General features: G+C 34.7%; 1 protein-coding gene across 1 annotated transcript in view; it reads right to left on the reverse strand.

Annotated features, from left to right (window-relative positions):
* Window positions 1-1150: 1150 nt before the first annotated feature.
* LOC143250332 (T-box transcription factor TBX20-like) overlaps window positions 1151-19684 on the reverse strand; it is a 48846-nt gene continuing 30312 nt past the window's right edge. Inside the window, exons 2-6 of the mRNA XM_076500783.1 lie at window positions 18915-19188; window positions 15443-15610; window positions 14899-14975; window positions 7310-7419; window positions 1151-3519 (exon numbers count right to left, since the gene is read on the reverse strand). Of these exons, the coding sequence (XP_076356898.1) occupies window positions 3002-3519; window positions 7310-7419; window positions 14899-14975; window positions 15443-15610; window positions 18915-19188 (1147 nt within the window). The 3' untranslated portion in view covers window positions 1151-3001. The remainder of the gene's footprint in view (window positions 3520-7309; window positions 7420-14898; window positions 14976-15442; window positions 15611-18914; window positions 19189-19684) is intronic.

A 19684-nucleotide genomic window follows, 5' to 3' on the forward strand; every position in this document is an offset into this window, starting at 1 on the left:
ACGTTATTGTAATCCATTGTTGTCTCATCCTTACATAAGACAAACGTTATTGCAATCCATTGTTGTATCATCGTTACATAAGACAAATGTTATTGTAATCCATTGTTGTATCATCGTTACATAAGACAAACGTTATTGTAATCCATTGTTGTATCATCGTTACATAAGACAAACGTTATTGTAATCCATTGTTGTATCATCGTTACATAAGACAAACGTTATTGTAATCCATTGTTGTCTCATCCTTACATAAGACAAACGTTATTGTAATCCATTGTTGTATCATCGTTACATAAGACAAACGTTATTGTAATCCATTGTTGTATCATCGTTACATAAGACAAACGTTATTGTAATCCATTGTTGTATCATCGTTACATAAGACAAACGTTATTGTAATCCATTGTTGTCTCATCCTTACATAAGACATACGTTATTGTAATCCATTGTTGTATCATCGTTAACAATGCTCTTGTTATTTGAAGTTAAACACACAGCTACACAATGGGCTATCTGTGCTCTGACCATCGAAGGTATCGAAACTCAGTTTCTAGAATTGTAAATCTGAGGAGTCCTTGCAGTACCCGTTATTGTTTGTACAAAGAGTATGAACTGTAAGGCAACTAGCTGAGAAGTATTTTACGATCATATGATAAAACATTAAAAATGTACATATGAATTGTTACTTTCTCTCTATCTAGATACCATGCCTATTTAAGGAACTGGTCCCCGTCTCTCATTCCTTTTGTCATTTCTATAGAGAAAACTACGTATTGCCACTATAGAAATGAGACAACTACAAAAGATCAGTAGATGTCCATGCTTCCCAATGCCTTAAATGTGCATGGTGTCCAGAGAGAGAGACTGTGTGTATGTGTGTAAAAATTGATAAGTTTAGTTTGCCAGTCAACGAGCAATAGTTCTAGAGTTAAAAGTAATGTTATCAATCGAGTCATAAAACAATTTCTTTTTGTTACGCTTCAGTGTTTCATAACATTTTATGTGTTCAAATAAGATTTTTGAGCGATTCATCTAACGTCACAAACAGATACTTAGAGTAAATATTTATTATAAGTGTAATGAGGTGAAAGGAAAAAAATTGCACAATGTTTTTGTTGAACAAAAACAATATTTATATTCCAAAACCCACAATAAAATCACACAATTACTCCATATGCTTTAAATATACATATCTGTTGTTTCAAATATGTCTTCAGTGGTAATATTCATTTGGTAACCAACCCATTCACATAATCTTTGAAATTCTAATAAATAAGAAAAATACACATGAGAAAAATAAGTTGATACCAAATGTCGAAAAAAAACGAAGGTAATTCTGGTTTTATATATATATAGGTTCCTCTTGTTTGTTTATCTTTTCACTTGAGAGAGATCATATCTTCCGTTCCGTTCGTGATGTAAGATTAAAATCTACATCTAGACTCTGAAAATGACTATTACTTAGTTATGGTCCACCACATAATGTCTGTTACTTTTTAAAGACGTGAAAAAAAATGTAAACAGGCTCGTGGATACAACACACGCATTATAACCAACCATACAGAATCCCATTAGTTGCCAATTAATTCAGATTTACAAAACGTGGCCACACTAGTAAACAAACGTAGACAAGAAACAAACAAACGGAGCCTACTCTAGCTGGAGAGATCGGTGAATATCGATGCATGGTGAGAAATAATTTGATAATATTTTCTCCATGGCACTGAGAATTCTCTACAGTTTTCGTCGGATTAATCCTCATGGCATAAAGAAGAAAAGATTTGTAGAATATAATTAATTTTGATTATTCAGGTTTCCACATATTGGAGTTGATGGCTAAAGTCGTAAGAAATGAACGTCGACCGTAAAGGAAAATTAAATTTGTCTCTTCATTTGATGGATAAGAAGTTATCCAAATACTTTGACAACAAGATCATTATTAAATGACTCGCAATTTCAATAATGTTCGTTAATTTAACGTCAATTAATTAAAATAACAATTACGATTTCACTTTTTCTATCGGTCTTAATGGTCTATGATGTAAATTGCAGTGGCATGATGTAAAATCATAGTGCCCAGATATTAGAATTAAGGACAATATGGCATGCAATTATTGATAGCATACGAGACAAACCTGCAATGTTAGAACAGAACTGTGTTTAAAAAAAATAGAATATTGGCCAAAAAGAAAGTATGCTTCACGTAGTTAAAGAATATTTGTAGTCATTCAGTATTTAAGGAACGTTGTTCAGATGGGTAATAGGCATGTAGTTATTATTTCAACGCTCTATAAATTCCCAATGAAAGAAATATGTCGATTAATTATTAAATTTAAATTGAAAAAAAAAATACTTTGTCATAAGTGTCACACGATTCAAACGTTTCTTCAAAGGAATAGAAAAGAAAGAGAGGTCTACTATCGTTCTTTCGTTTATATTTGCAGTTCATATTTCCACGTGTTTGGGAAACTCCTGAAATATCGTCTGCTGTACATAAGAGCGAAAGAACCATTGAACTCCAACAACTCAGGTCTCAGTTTATGTATTTTTTTTAATGTTTAACTCCTCCTGGTGGAATATTTACTTTTCAGCTTGAAGGAGTTTAATCGAGAATTTTACCTCTTTGCGATTAGAGGAAGCCGAAGTTTCCCAAGATTTTTTTTTTTTTCTGACCATCCATCGATTTCCAAAACATGTTCTAGGATAAGTAAAGAAATCACCTCCACCGTTAGAATTCATAGATAAATTTATCTAGCTGGACGCCTATTACACTTCAAACTCAGGAACCCCTTATTATTCTTTATTTAAACTTATTCACACTTGATTTTTCTTAATCTAAAGTCCAGAAAACATGAAAGTCAACGTCACTTGTCAAGAAATATGGCTGAGAAAAAATTAGTTACAATTTAAGCTTTGGTTTAGATTAAAACATTCTTCGAATCATAATAATGTGAATATTTTTCGAATATGATTTTTACCTTCTTGCTTTTAAGCGTGATACTTATGGCGAAATGCCCTCACTTTCTGCATCTAATACCGGTTTTGAACTAGAAGTTTGAAGGAGTCTGGGCCTGAAATATGGATGATATTTAAGCCCAGGGTGTAACGTTGAGAGGTGAAGCCGAGAACTATAAAGCTGGTTTGGGGAAAGAGATGGGCTACCAGCTGTAATACTTGACATTGGCGGAAGATTGGTTGGAACAGGTCGAGATGTGGAGCACTGAAGCCGTGGTGATAATGGCAAGTGTCCGTGAAGGTTTCCACTGTGTTCCGCAGAAACAGGAACTGCAGCGGGGTTTCCAGTCATCGTGCTCGATGCCGAAACCATTGAGATCGGTGGAAACATAGTTCTAGGGAGACCAAAGTAAAGACTGGCGAAATGGTTAGCCTGCTGTTGTTGAACGTTCATAAAGGAACCTAATTCCGCCATGCTGAAGGGCATCCCGGGCATTTTCCAGGGGCTTCCGGCCTGACTAGCCATGAGAAGCAGCTCGGTTGAAGGAGGAACGCGTCCTAATGCTAAAAAGAAAAAGCAGACCATACGTTGGAAATACTTTACCAAGTTCAATTAGTTTGATATCAATATAATGTTTAACTAACAAAGATGCAACTGAGTTGCCACTGTAAGAATGAGATGAGAGTACTTATCGACCGGATTTGTTTCTCTAATATATTTGGGAAAATATTTAGCTGGACTTTCACGATTAAGTTCAGTTAATCTATTTCAAATACAGCAACAAAATATAATGATTTTTTATAGAAATAAAGTGTAAATATTTTAAGGAAATGTTTCTGCATAAACTAAGATATATAATAAGTCCCCAAAAACAAACTTTGGAACAGCGTTAACTGCATCATTATAAAACTTCCTAGCAAAATAACTGATTTGTAGGGAAGGCTGAAATCATACGTAATAAAGCTTTTTTATCACGTTATAAAGTCTTAGTTTTGGTTTGTTCTTTAAACAAAGCAAGAGAAACTGCAATGTCTAGTTTTCTCCTTTTATTTATCCTACGGTTCTCAGGTGGACAAAATGCAGGCTTCTGGACTAAAACCTGGGGCTCGATTCCACGTACCCCGAAGCGGTCAGAATGCAAATAACAGGCTAATATGTAACTTTGTGCCAAAACAAATAGCTAATATTGATTATATCAGATAGTTAGTTTGAAATACATATATATGTATATACCTATGACTGTGTTATCGTTACTAATAATCTATCTATCTTGGGTATTATTCTGGCGTGACAGTAAAATAAACAGGTTTTTCTGTATATTGTCTTTAAACGTTTTTAACCTTAAAATAGTCTCGGTGAAAATATGTAACATTATTAAATCACATCGGGCAAGATGTTATGTCCAGCTGAAAACTGTTTACAACAATAACACAGCCACTACGGTCACTAACACAAAAATAAACCCGACTGGAAGGAAACTGACTTAGCGTAGCATTTATTGACAAGGTCATCAGTTTATGTGGACAGTTCAACGCTCGAGCGAGTTAGACGCTGGACACCCTTAATACGTCACTTCAAACTGAAAGAGTGCAAGGTGATTTATTGGTATCAATGATACCACTAGTACTGATGTTATCTGTGTATTTGATAATATTGGAGTATTTTTCAATTTGAACTTTGAAGCTCTGAATACGTGAAAACATTCTTTCTGCTTTAAAATGCTGAAACGGTTTTATAATAAATGTGAGTTAAGTATATAAGTATATAACAATGATAAAAAGAAGCGTTTTGTGCAATTAAGTATGTTGTAGTAATGGTTGAGTTTGATAAGAAGAAGCGTTTTGTACAATTAAGTATGTTGTAGAAATGGTTGAGTTTGATAAAAAGAAGCGTTTTGTACAATTAAGCATGTTGTAGAAATGGTTGAGTTTGATAAGAAGAAGCGTTTTGTACAATTATGTTGTAGAAATGGTTGAGTTTGATAAAAAGAAGCGTTTTGTACAATTAAGTATGTTGTAGAAATGGTTGAGTTTGATAAAAAGAAGCGTTTTGTACAATTAAGTATGTTGAAGAAATGGTTGAGTTTGATAAAAAGAAGCGTTTTGTACAATTAAGCATGTTGTAGAAATGGTTGAGTTTGATAAAAAGAAGCGTTTTGTACAATTAAGTATGTTGAAGAAATGGTTGAGTTTGATAAAAAGAAGCGTTTTGTACAATTAAGCATGTTGTAGAAATGGTTGAGTTTGATAAAAAGAAGCGTTTTGTACAATTAAGTATGTTGTAGAAATGGTTGAGTTTGATAAAAAGGAGCGTTTTGTACAATTAAAATGTTGTAGAAATGGTTGAGTTTGATAAAGAGAAGCGTTTTGTACAATTAAGTATGTTGTAGAAATGGTTGAGTTTGATAGAAAGAAGCGTTTTGTACAATTAAGTATGTTGTAGAAATGGTTGAGTTTGATAAAAAGAAGCGTTTTGTACAATTAAGTATGTTGTAGAAATGGTTGAGTTTGATAAAAAGGAGCGTTTTGTACAATTAAGTATGTTGTAGAAATGGTTGAGTTTGATAAAAAGGAGCGTTTTGTACAATTAAGTATGTTGTAGAAATGGTTGAGTTTGATAAAAAGAAGCGTTTTGTACAATTAAGCATGTTGTAGAAATGGTTGAGTTTGATAAAAAGAAGCGTTTTGTACAATTATGTTGTAGAAATGGTTGAGTTTGATAAAAAGGAGCGTTTTGTACAATTAAGCATGTTGTAGAAATGGTTGAGTTTGATAAAAAGGAGCGTTTTGTACAATTAAGCATGTTGTAGAAATGGTTGAGTTTGATAAGAAGAAGCGTTTTGTACAATTAAGTATGTTGTAGAAATGGTTGAGTTTGATAAGAAGAAGCGTTTTGTACAATTAAGCATGTTGTAGAAATGGTTGAGTTTGATAAAAAGGAGCGTTTTGTACAATTAAGTATGTTGTAGAAATGGTTGAGTTTGATAAGAAGAAGCGTTTTGTACAATTAAGTATGTTGTAGAAATGGTTGAGTTGGTTTTTCCAAAGGGTTGTGTATTTTAAATTGCCAGTTTTTGTTTTTAAGTTGTTGTTATCTCTGAATTATTTCTTTGTAATTGTTTTTCAGGCCTTTAAAACTTCTATAAAATTTATATTCTTTGCAGGTAGCATTTGTTTAGGTACTTCATTTCTCTACGTCACTTCGATAGATGATATATTTGTAATATGATGTCTTAATAGGGTCTTACGGTGTACAGCTTGCGCGACACCATTTGTTTTTGAACCTTAGTTATGTGAAAGCATCTTGGAAGCACCTTTCTGTATATTGGTTGTTACCATTTAAATGGCGTGCTCTGTTGCTTACATCAAGTCTCTTACTACCGTAATCTTGATTCCAATAGGGTACCCACGTTTGTTTTGTGTGTGTGTGTGGACATTCAATATGGAAAACTAAACGAGAGTTATTGGAACAAACAACAACGTATACCTTCATTTACATAATTTATCTTCTCAACTGCATACATTCGTAACTAAAGCACATACTTTGTAACTACCTATAAGCAAGCTATCTAAATAATTTACAAAGAGAAATGTGAATCTAGCTTCAAGGATTAAAAATATAAAATCCTTCCATAAAACGTTCTCGAAGTATTATTTCTTGCCTGAGTCAGTAGCGGAAGTAAAAACGAGTTAGCAATCATGAAAACTACAAAACTCAACTACGTGTCACCATGTTGAGGTTACGCGATAGTCTTCATTATTACATTTAGCAAAATTATTTACAAATATAAGTGTAAGGGATCTTATTTGAATACTGGAGGATTGAACTGCGTACCACGTTACAGTGTAATTATATCGCACGTGTGTAAGTTGGAGATATGTATCCAGTATCCAGAAACGTTTATGCAAACCGTTGATTTACATATGTTAATATAAGTTCTATTATTATTTGATATAATAGATTATCAGGTGAATTACTATAAGCAGGATGCTTAATTATTTTCACAGGACAAAATAACAAAAAGTGTTTCAATCTTTTCAAGACTAAATAATTACAAAAATCAAAACTCTCTCTTCAACAAAAATAATCACCTCTTTTTTGTCGCTATTTAAATACATACAAGACATAATCACAATTAGTACAAACAGTTCGTTTGTCTTAGTGTGTGTTTGTTTATATAACAAGATTAACTGTAAAGTTTGCCAAAACTGAACTCATGATACCAGGTTTAAAAATATTTGATGTACTTTATGATGATTTGAATATGAAACTACGTCTAATAAGTGAGAATTTTATGCATTTATAACATCACGCGTACTCACAAACAAGCTGTGAACGTTTTCTACAACTTACCTGCAGCCTGAGCTAAAGCTGCCTGGTCCGAAGGTATTTCACCAGCCATGAGTGCTTGAAACGGCGAGTGGCGAAAAACACGCTCTCGAAGAAGTGTTTCCACCGATCCTCTACTTTAAAAAGGAATAAATTTGTCAGATAACAGTCTCTTAGCAAGGGAATACAATACGTAACTTACCAAATTTATAAACAAGGGAATTACCTTGAAAAATGTATTTGGATTTGTAGTTTAGGAAAAAATTACTAAGGCAATCTGTTACCGTTTCTATTGTTTAATTGTTGGCTAGAGGGAATGCAGGTTATCTGTCACCTACCATCCAAACTAAGGAACTGACTGTTACTCGTATAACGCTAATATACAACTTAAAATACGGGGAATACCTGTGGTATAATACAGGCTCAGCCTCGACTCACCAATGTCCCCCGTTAGTACAGCGGTAAGTCTACGGATTAAAAACGTTAAAATCAGGGGTTTGAGTCCCCTCGGTGGACTCAGCAGGTAGCCCAATGTGGCTTTGGTATAATAAAACACACAAACACACTCGACTCACCAAATACTAGTTGGAAAAAGCTGGCAAAGCAGGAGTAGTTGTGACTGTCAGTTATTAAGAGGATAAACAGGTAAGGGCAAACATCCTTTTCTCTTTTCTTAACATTAGAAAAAAATATTAATAAAAAGATCCTAAATTGAGACGGCAATGAGCTAATAAACGAGACAAAAATCGTATCAACAGCCGTTTCAGCTCACAGTATGAGCATAAAAACGTTAATAAAGTATAAACAACATCAACATATTGAATCTATAAAATACAAATATATATTAATTATTACTCAAATTTTTATTTCACTCATTTCTAATGTATCAAGTGTCTTTGTGCAAAAAAAAAGCCCAAACTATGCTTTTTATGATTAAATGAAGATATATCCTAATTTTGCTTTGTGAACTTTACGACATAACCAGGTTTTATTCTTACTGGCCCTCGCGCACTTGTCTCTTTCTCACCCCACCCTGTTGGCAGGCCAGAAGATTGTTAGCCAAATTATTAACTGGTAGCTGGAAGGTTTTAGCCAAACACATAAGCAGCTAAGAAGAGTTAGCCAAAATAACTGATAGCTAGGGACAATTAGCTTGACTAACTACTAGTCAGGTATAGGTAACCAGATTAACTACTAGCAAGGGATAAGTAACAAGACTACTGCTAGCTAGGGATGGTTAGTCAGTTTAACTACTAGCAAAGGATAAGTAACGAGATTATTGCTAGCTAGGGACAGTTAGCCAAACTAACTACTAGTCAGAGACAGGTAACCAGATGACTTACTAGCCAGGGATAGGTAACCACACTAAATTCTAGCTACAGATTGGTAACCAGATGAACTACTAACCAGATGTAGGTAACCAGACTAACTACTAACTAGGGATAGGTAATCAATCTAACTGCTAGCCAATTATAGGTAGCTAGACTAACTGCTAGTCAGGGATAGATAACTAGACTAACTACTAGCCAGGGATAGGTAATGAGACTAACTACTAACTAGGAATAAGTTACCAGACCAACTGCTAGCTAGAGACAGTTAACCAGACTAACTATTAACCAAAGATAGATAATCAGACCCCCTTTTAGCCAGGGATAGGCAATTAGACTTAAACTATCAACTAAAAATAAGTAACCGAGCCAACTACTAGCTAGGGATAGGTAACCAGACTAACCACCAGCCAGGGATAGGTAACGAGACTACTGCTTGTTACGGAAAGATAGCCAGACTAAGTCATAGCTATGGAGAGTTAACTAGACTAACTACTAGCCAGGGACAGATAACCAGACCAACTGCTAGTTAGGGCAATGTAACCAAACCAACTGCTAGATAGGATCCGTTAGCCAGATAGAGTACTAGCTATAGGTAGCCAGACAGATCGGTAACTTGGAATAGTTGATTAATTTGACCTACTGGTAGTTAGGAATCAATAACTAGGCTAACTGTTGCCTAAGAATAGTTAGACAGATCAGCTGGCAGTTGGCAATAGCTGTACAGTTGTATAGAGTACTTATGTAGAAATTATTATTCAGGGCTCTCTATCTATATAGATTATTTATTATGCTGCTTGCGATCCAAAACCACAACATATGTGTGCGAAACTGACAAGTGCACATATAAACACATACGACGGTTATACGCGTAGGGATACTAAAATATGTTAACCTAAAGCGACGGTTCAGGCCTAGAATTTTCTTGAGCCTAACAACAACCAGTCAAGGCTAACATCAATAATTCTGTGAAACTCGTGCTTGCGTGACATCCTCCAGTGTATTATAACGTACGTGTAGTTTCTGTGATAAGACGAAATGTTTGAAAGTGTTTTGTTTTGCACTCTAAATCTTATTGCAGCATTCACGACACGCACGCAAACCTGGACCAATGTTCAAACACGGTTCAGTCGAAACTGTGATAATACGTATTAAGTATGTTTTGGCGTTCATCACATGTTTGGAAGTTTCACAGAATACATTAATAGGTATAACAATGCTACTGAAGTAAGAGCAGAATGTAAACTATCAAAACGGCTGGAACCACTTCAACAACCTCCGTACATTACATTGTAGTTTACATTCAGTGAAGGTAATGTAACAGTTCGCTGATTACAAAGGTTAAAGTTGACATCATAGATTATTATGGTTAAATGTGATACAACAGAATTCTGGTTATCGAAATTAAAAGTGATATAACGGGGCACTGGTTGTTAAGGTTAAAGGTGGCGTATAATTTGTTTGTGTTTCAGTTTCGCCAAAGCTACCGAGGGCTATCTGTGCTAGCCGTCCCTAATTTAGTAATGTAATACTAGATGGATGGCAGCTAGTCATCACCACCCACCGCCTACTCTTGGGCTACTTTTTTACCAACGAGAAGTGAGACTAACCGTCACATTATAACGCCCAAACAGCTGAAAGAGCAAGCATGTTTGGCGTGACTGGAATTCGAACCTGCAACCTTCAGATTACGAGTCGAGGGCCCTAACCAGCAGGCTATGCCGAGCATTGGCTAGAATAACTTTGATTGTCGATTTACGTGGGACATTATGCTTTTAGATTCCGAAAGGACGTAAATAACGTATATGCACATGCGCTTGTTTCTAGAGTTGAAATATGAATTTTCTTTACCCCTGAACTTTATGCTTATCAGCATGGTTAATTCGTTTCATTTATTCCAAATGTCTGCGATTCTGTATAGTTGACTACAAATATGATTTCATTGCCGTTTTTTGTAAAGGTTCTGGGGGCTTTTAACCTGAGAGGTGAAGCACGAGATACACCCACATCTTCACCCTGTGATACATACGACATTATTGTAGTGTGTCAGATGTTATTACTTTAATGTTTCGTAAAATACAACCTTATATATTCTTCAGACGTGTGAAGAGGGTTAACAATATTAAGGCAGAACACCAGTTATCTGAAACTGATATTTCTTTCTGCAACAACAGAAATTCAGTTTCATAAAATTCCTTAGAATACGCCAAGTGCGTGGTATCTAAGTCGACTGTATTTGCCTCCATTAATTGCGACCGTGTGCAATTCTAAGAACCAATGAGTGAGAGTAAAGAAGAACATGTTACACTACGTGAAACAAACAACACTTGCTATATCAAGTACCGACGAGGTCTTTCGTACAGTACTAGGGCTCACCAGGATGACTGAGATACAACAGACATAGTAGTGGTCCAGATGCTACTTATTTGTATATATATATATATATATCATCAGTTTTAATGAACAACATTTGACTGGATGTTAATCAGTTTAAACAATAAATTGCAATTATTATCAAATTTATTATCGGGTCAAATTAATAATAAAACGTCATTATATTACAATGGACTCTTGCTTGAATGATACTGGAAAAATGTTTTTATTGTGCTATATGCAAACTCAAAATTCACAAAATACTTATCCTGTGTACAAGTAGATTTGCAATAGGTGTAACGATTATTCCGTTTTGCCTACATTTTCTGTCACGAAGAACTTTATTTTTCTCCATTCTATCATGAATACATCACACGCATATCTAATGGCACCTTCTGTATAAATATAATAGTACTATCTATTGTATGTCAATGTAAATACTTCGCATGGTGTGGGTGAATCTTCACCAAAATTGGCATGAAGGTTTGTTGTGCCCATGCTGTTGTTTTTAATTATATATAAAGGAAACAGCTTTTCATGTCCTAGGATAACCTTTCATTAAACATGAATTAAAAAAAAACACACTTCCTTCCACGGTAGGGATACCCCAGCTAGTTTATTTTAATATTGTTTATGCGATAAGGAACTGGAAAAAATAACAGATAAAAAGGTTTACTTTCACCAATATCTGAGGCTAGTTAAACAGTTCACTCCGCTATATATATGTCCTAAATGTGACCTTATGAATAAAAGACTACTTCATAAATAATAAACATTTTAACGTATTGTGCAGCTATACAGTTACCAAAAATTTATACATAGTGATAAAAATTGTGATTCACGGCAAGTAAAAATAACTGAGATGTTTTTATCACTTTCTATCCTAATATCTAGCATCTTACACTTACTACGCCTTTTGATTTGGTGGAGCAGTATATAATAAAAACAACTACAGACAAAACAGTTCGAGTCCCCATCATACCAAACATGCTCGTCCTTTCATCTATAGGGGCGTTATAATGTTACGATCAATCCCACTATTCGTTGGTAAAAGAGTAGCCCAATAGTTGGCGGTGGGTGGTGATGACTAGCTGCCTTCCCTCTAGTCTTACTCTGCTAAATTAGAGACGGCTAGCGCAGATAGCCCTGGAGTAGCTTTGCGCGAAATTCAAAACAAACCAAAACAGTCCAGTACAGCCCTTCGCCGTAGTCACCGTTAGACATAAAATTTGACGAGGTTTCAACGCTCCGTAAATAGCGCCGAGTTTAGATACTCAGACACACTTTCCAGATCACATTCAAGATGTAGCCAATAGCCCATCTAAAACAAAGTGTAGATCGAATAAGACCAGCAGGTAAAGGGAAAGATGTCATAAACACAAGTGAACAACTAAAAATATCTTCAGTCACAACATTGTGTGTGTAGTGCATTCAGGGGTGTTACTAACGTATGTTAGGTATAGCTGGAGGTACTGTAGTTGGGCATAATAACAACTTTTGGGGCAAACTACCTGCTTAACTAATGCGAAATAACAAATAAAACATGCTGCACATGTAACAATGTCATAAATTATTTCATTAAGTGAATGATCATTACAGGATATATGGAATTTCATCACCTGTCGGAAATTGAATGAAACTTTTCCACTAAGAAGTTACTCAATTCTTTAAAATTACCACGAAATTTTACTTGAATTAAGAAAAAAAAACGGCTTTTAACTTTTAATATGATTTAAGTTTTTTATTGTTTGCTTGGAAATTAAACTGTAATTTGGGACGTTGTTTTACCAAAAAAATCTACGTGCTGTTCCAAGAAATAAAATAGGACTGCCATCTGATGATAGAATTGTGCAAAAATTCTAGTGTTATCTGGTACCTGCTTTCTCACTATATCAGAACTGCTTGACAAGAAACAAAGATACAAAAAAAAAAACAAAACGGATGTCATTCTCACAATGATCTAGTAATGTTTTTATAATTTCTTTTCGAGTACTTTTACGACCGATCTGCGCGCCACCTTCTCTTAGATAAAATACCAATATCACCTTTTAATTTTTTTTTTCTGCATTAAATACAAGTAAAATAGTAAACAACAAAGTAAAAGGTCCTTGATTGGTAAAAGGCAGGGGAGGCCTCAGACTTATTATTATTCTCACATCACGGGTTTGGTATTCTTTGACTTTAAATCATGGATCTTACTTTGGTTTTGAAACTGGACAGTATCTCACGGCAACATGGTTACTGCTTCAAAGCTTTGATGTTCTGCGTTACTGGCGATATTGTTTTTCTTGTCATTGTTCATCCGTACACTTTAAAAACTCAGTCTCACGTGCAACATGCGTGAGCGTGTAGCTGTGATTTCGACTTCCCCCGAATTATTCGCGACATGCGTTAATTTACTTAATTAATTATTCATGTTATTGTGCAGTAGTTTTACGCTGCTGGTTTTTCTTAGCTACCATTGTGTTTTTACATGATTTTATATTTGTCTTTAAGATTGAGTACTTTGTTTGTGCGTTGTTGTACGTAATGCTACTCAATGAGGTATTTGCGCTCTACACAATGGGAGAATTGAAATAAAATATTTAGCGTTATAAGCTCACGGACGTATGGCCGAGCCATCTGTGGGTAGAAAAGGATAAAAACATATTACATATGGACAAGTGTTAGTCTCATATTTTAAACAGTAATCTTTGTATTTTCACTCACATAAGTTGCCTTCTAATTCCATTTTTGTCTATTACACTTCTATGAATAGCTATTTTGAATTTCACATACGAGTTTCTTCAAATGTATATAACAGTGATATAAATTAATATGATAACATTGTGTGTTTCGTTTACACTGAAAAGAGTAAACTATTTTAGCATAAAATATACATGAAACACTGATTCAAAGGCTCCATTATGATTCATAGAGGCCACAGTGCACCAGTCAAGCTCCTCCATTGTCTCTAATTATTTCTACGGCTAACTCAGGGGGGGGGGGAATTATGTACCCCAAATCAAACTGTTTCAAGACATGTGTGTTACTTTTGGTCTTACTAGTTTGTTAATGGGAGTATGAACACAGTTTCGAACCTGACGCCCCTGGCATCCATAAGAGGGCTATTAACACAAAGAACACCCCCTCCTTTGTAGGGGAGGGACTACGTCATATGGATAAGGACATTCCCGGGTTATCTTAAGTGTTCGTCTGCTAAGCTTGTCTCCTCAGCTCCTGAACTGTGGGGTGAGCTAGTAGTTGAACAAAGTCATCAACGTTCAACTAATATAGGATCAATTTGAAAGAAATATTAAACACTAACCATCCGGTAGCTTAACTGAGGGCTCACAACGCTAAAAATTGGGTTTTGTTACTCGTGGTGGGCACTTCATAGATGGCCCGTGGTGTAGCTTTGTGTTTAAGAACAAACAAACATTACTGTTTTTTTACAGATTAAATATTAATTTTAGTAGTTGTCTTACGTTTGAATTCACTCGTTATTTTCGAATCTCGTATAACAGCTACTCAAATAGGGTTTTTCTTTTATTACTTTTAAACTTCAAAAATACATTCTCGATGGTTAAACAAATATTTAAGGTCTGATATTAATGACGAATTACCAGTTACGAGTTCTGAATTTGTTGTGTTTTTTTCTCTATTGTTCTTTCTAACTTTAAGATAATTACTATTTTGTCATGATTACTGATGAATATATATATATTATTCCGAATTTGATTTTCAATTTGAAAACGATAAAAAGAAATAAGCATGTATTAAGGTGTTATAAAATATAAATATTCTGGATCTGCGAATTTAAACCTTATTTGGAATCTCGTAACTAACACTACTTTCTTTTGTTTGCATTTTCACTTACTGGGGGAGAGAGAAGGTAGCCCTCAGATAATAAAAGACTTACAAAAGGCTTACCTTTCGAAGTCAGAGAGTCTAGACGAATCTCGAAAACCTTTAGCAAATGGATTACTGTCTATCTTCAACTTTGTAATCTGATGATTTAAAGAACAGCAAAGATGTAATAATGAAAACGCCTTTACACAGAGAGAATTATATGTTAAAAAGTGAAGAGAGAGAAAGCTGAAAAAAGGAAAAGCAAAAGGCCATGACTAAACTAAAAAAAAAATCGAAAGTAGAATTAATTAACACACAACTATATCAGTTCACATATATATATATATATATGTGGAAAATTCCGTTATGAAATTCTGTACAAGTTATATATATATATATATACCTACGTTAACATTAAACAACTTAAAGAATTTTATAGTTTGTTGGAAATGTTTTTCTAAATATAAAAGTACACCAGAATGCCTTATATTTCGATTTATAATTAAAACATTACATTGAAAAGAATCTGGAACAGGTGGGATCATTCAGTACTAACGGATACAGTACACTGGATGTGGTAAGCCTACAATTTCAAAACCGATTTAAATATGAACATTTATCATACCAGTTGATTCTGGTAAGCTGTTACTGCTGTAAAAACGGTTTCTGGGAAGACGTACGTCCTTGTTTGCTCAGACTCTAAGTCTGTTATATGGGGAGGGTTCGGGTGATCCGACTTTAGTTTAACCAGGTGTATCCTAGGCTGGTATTTGTGCATCGAATTTAGGACAATCTGGAAAACAGAAACATCACACGTTAAGTTTAATGTAAAAAGAGACATTAATGTACTATCAAGTTCAAACGTTCACGACAAGGGAACTGCATTTAGAACATGATTAATGACATGATTAATTGTTAAAACCATTGCCAAAATTTCGGGGTAAAGATTTCTTAACTGGACATAGTGGATAATATTTCACTTATTATTTGATGCTGGACTTCTAACGGAGAGAAAGAGAAATATAGTTGCATAATTAACAGGGTGTCTTATAAACACTGACAAAAACAGACAGATCATGTTATAAACTTTAACAAACACAACGAACACAGATCGTTTTATAAAACCTGACACACAGGGTGAACACAGATCGTGTTATAAACTCTAACAAACACAACGAACACAGATCGTTTTATAAAATCTGACAAACACGGTGAACACAGATCATGTTATAAACTTTAACAAACACAACGAACATAGATCGTTTTATAAAACCTGACAAACACGGTGAACACAGATCGTGTTATAAACTTTAACAAACACAACGAACACAGATCGTTTTATAAAACCTAACAAACACGGTGAACACAGATCATGTTATAAACTTTAACAAACACAACGAACACAGATCGTTTTATAAAACCTGACAAACACGGTGAACACAGATCGTGTTATAAACTTTAACAAACACAACGAACATAGATCGTTTTATAAAACCTGACAAACACGGTGAACACAGATCATGTTATAAACTTTAAGAAACACAACGAACATAGATCGTTTTATAAAACCTGACACACACGGTGAACACAGATCGTGTTATAAACTTTAACAAACACAACGAACACAGATCGTTTTATAAAACCTGACAAACACGGTGAACACAGATCGTGTTATAAACTTTAACAAACACAACGAACATAGATCGTTTTATAAAACCTGACAAACACGGTGAACACAGATCGTGTTATAAACTTTAACAAACACAACGAACATAGATCGTTTTATAAAACCTGACAAACACGGTGAACACAGATCGTGTTATAAACTCTAACAAACACAACGAACACAGATCGTTTTATAAAACCTGACAAACACGGTGAATACAGATCGTGTTATAAACTTTAACAAACACAACGAACATAGATCGTTTTATAAAACCTGACAAACACGGTGAACACAGATCGTGTTATAAACTCTAACAAACACAACGAACACAGATCGTTTTATAAAACCTGACAAACACGGTGAACACAGATCGTGTTATAAACTTTAACAAACACAACGAACATAGATCGTTTTATAAAACCTGACACACACGGTGAACACAGATCGTGTTATAAACTTTAACAAACACAACGAACATAGATCGTTTTATAAAACCTGACAAACACGGTGAACACAGATCGTGTTATAAACTTTAACAAACACAACGAACATAGATCGTTTTATAAAACCTGACAAACACGGTGAACACAGATCATGTTATAAACTTTAACAAACACAACGAACATAGATCGTTTTATAAAACCTGACAAACACGGTGAACACAGATCGTGTTATAAACTCTAACAAACACAACGAACACAGATCGTTTTATAAAACCTGACAAACACGGTGAACACAGATCGTGTTATAAACTCTAACAAACACAACGAACACAGATCGTTTTATAAAACCTGACAAACACGGTGAACACAGATCGTGTTATAAACTCTAACAAACACAACGAACACAGATCGTTTTATAAAACCTGACAAACACGGTGAACACAGATCGTGTTATAAACTTTAACAAACACAACGAACACAGATCGTTTTATAAAACCTGACAAACACGGTGAACACAGATCGTGTTATAAACTTTAACAAACACAACGAACATAGATCGTTTTATAAAACCTGACAAACACGGTGAACACAGATCGTGTTATAAACTTTAACAAACACAACGAACATAGATCGTTTTATAAAACCTGACAAACACGGTGAACACAGATCGTGTTATAAACTTTAACAAACACAACGAACACAGATCGTTTTATAAAACCTGACAAACACGGTGAACACAGATCGAGTTATAAACTTTAACAAACACAACGAACATAGATCGTTTTATAAAACCTGACAAACACGGTGAACACAGATCGTGTTATAAACTTTAACAAACACAACGAACATAGATCGTTTTATAAAACCTGACAAACACGGTGAACACAGATCGTGTTATAAACTCTAAGAAACACAACGAACACAGATAATTTTATAAAACCTGACAAACACGGTGAATACAGATCTTGTTATAAACTCTAACAAACACAACGAACACAGATCGTTTTATAAAACCTGACCAACACGGTGAACACAGATCGTGTTATAAATTCTGACAAAGACAGCGAACATAGATTGTTTTATAAAACATAACAAAAACAGCGAATATAGATCGTGTTATAAACCATGGCATAAACGGTGAACACAGATTGTTTTATAAGCCGTGGAAAATATGATGGACATACATTGTTTTGCGAAACCTGACAAATACAGTGAACACAAATCGTTTCGTAAACCATTAAAGACACAATGAGCATAGATCATATTATAGACCCTGAGGCACACAGTGAATATAGATCGTGTAATAGACCATGACAAACATAGTGAGCATAGATCTTTTAATAGACCGTAATAAACACGGTGAACATTCATTATTTTCATTGGATTTGATCAGTACAATGTATCATACCCATTTTGCATACCCTGATGGACATTATTTCTTTATCTATTTGATCTTCGGTTTTTTGTCTCACAATAATAGAAGGATATTTTACGAAGAATATAAAAAATGGAGCTCAATTACATATTCTTCTCTCAACAAATTTTAGTGAAATAACAAAAACCTATTTAAATATCTGATACCGAATAACTTCTGAAAAGGGGGAGCTTAACTTTTTTTTTCTCTCTCTCTTTCTCTACATGTCTCAGTGAAATACAAGGAAGTTTAACGTACAGGTCGAATTATGAATGACAGTACCTTTCCACCTACTCATGAAGCGTCTCGAAAATGGTTTGGTTTCAGTTTCTTTTCTAGCAAGGCCAACAATGTCTCGTCGAAAACGAGGAATGTATCAAAGTATTTCATGTTATAAACTGGTAAAAACTCAACGGTTTTGTCTTTATAAAGAAAAATAAACATTAACAACAGAGAAACAAACAGAAAGGAACACTTGCCATAGAAGTACACTTACACGGTATCTGTTGCATATATATAGCCCTACAGAGAAACTGGAAGTTATTTTGTTTTCTTAGTTTCACTATGTACTCACATGTCCCTGTTTGTCCATGTCATTATTGGTCAGTTTAACCTTTTCGAAAGACACTACTTGTTTCTTCAGTTGATCTCCAGTGAAAGGGGAGTCTGGGTGGAGGTACATACGTGCCGGGGAAGGAGGATCAGCTTTTCCGGCAACTAGCCACGAGGACCGGTGGTAAGCATAGCGGTATCTCTTGTTGTCTACCGGAACAATGTCCAGCAATACGGCGTACTTAGTCTGAGCATCGACGCCACTGAAAGAAATCCTCAAAGTAGGAAACATCCTCCTGTAAAATAAGAAATTCGAGTATTATCACTACGTGACGTCCATATTGATGATCTGAACTGTGTAACCTTGGCTCGGTGTTTCATCACCCGAGCTCAAATTAGCATATGAATACTTTCAGCTGCTTCAACGCACGAGCTCATCAATCAGCAACGTGTGTAAGAACTTCAAGGAAAGCTTCGATTTTACAGACAGTTAAATATGTTCAATCTTGACAATACTTCGCCCCTTTAGAAACAATTCAGTTCACTAAGGTTTGGAATTCCAGATATATCATAAATGAGTAAGAGAAACCCAAAACCCTCAAGTATAAGGAAAACAAGCAGTGAGAGCATTTCTCTGTTCTAAAACCATTAATTGCATCGACAAGTTAGACCATGCTTGGTAACATGGTAATATTTTAACAATGAAATTAATATCAGATTGTTTAACTACAAATGAGACGAACTAGCATTGTTTTAACAATGCAGTTATTTAGCTATGACGAAAACAAACAG

Source organism: Tachypleus tridentatus, chromosome 5 (genome assembly GCF_004210375.1).
Source record: "Tachypleus tridentatus isolate NWPU-2018 chromosome 5, ASM421037v1, whole genome shotgun sequence".
In the NCBI taxonomy this organism is placed as follows: domain Eukaryota; kingdom Metazoa; phylum Arthropoda; class Merostomata; order Xiphosura; family Limulidae; genus Tachypleus; species Tachypleus tridentatus.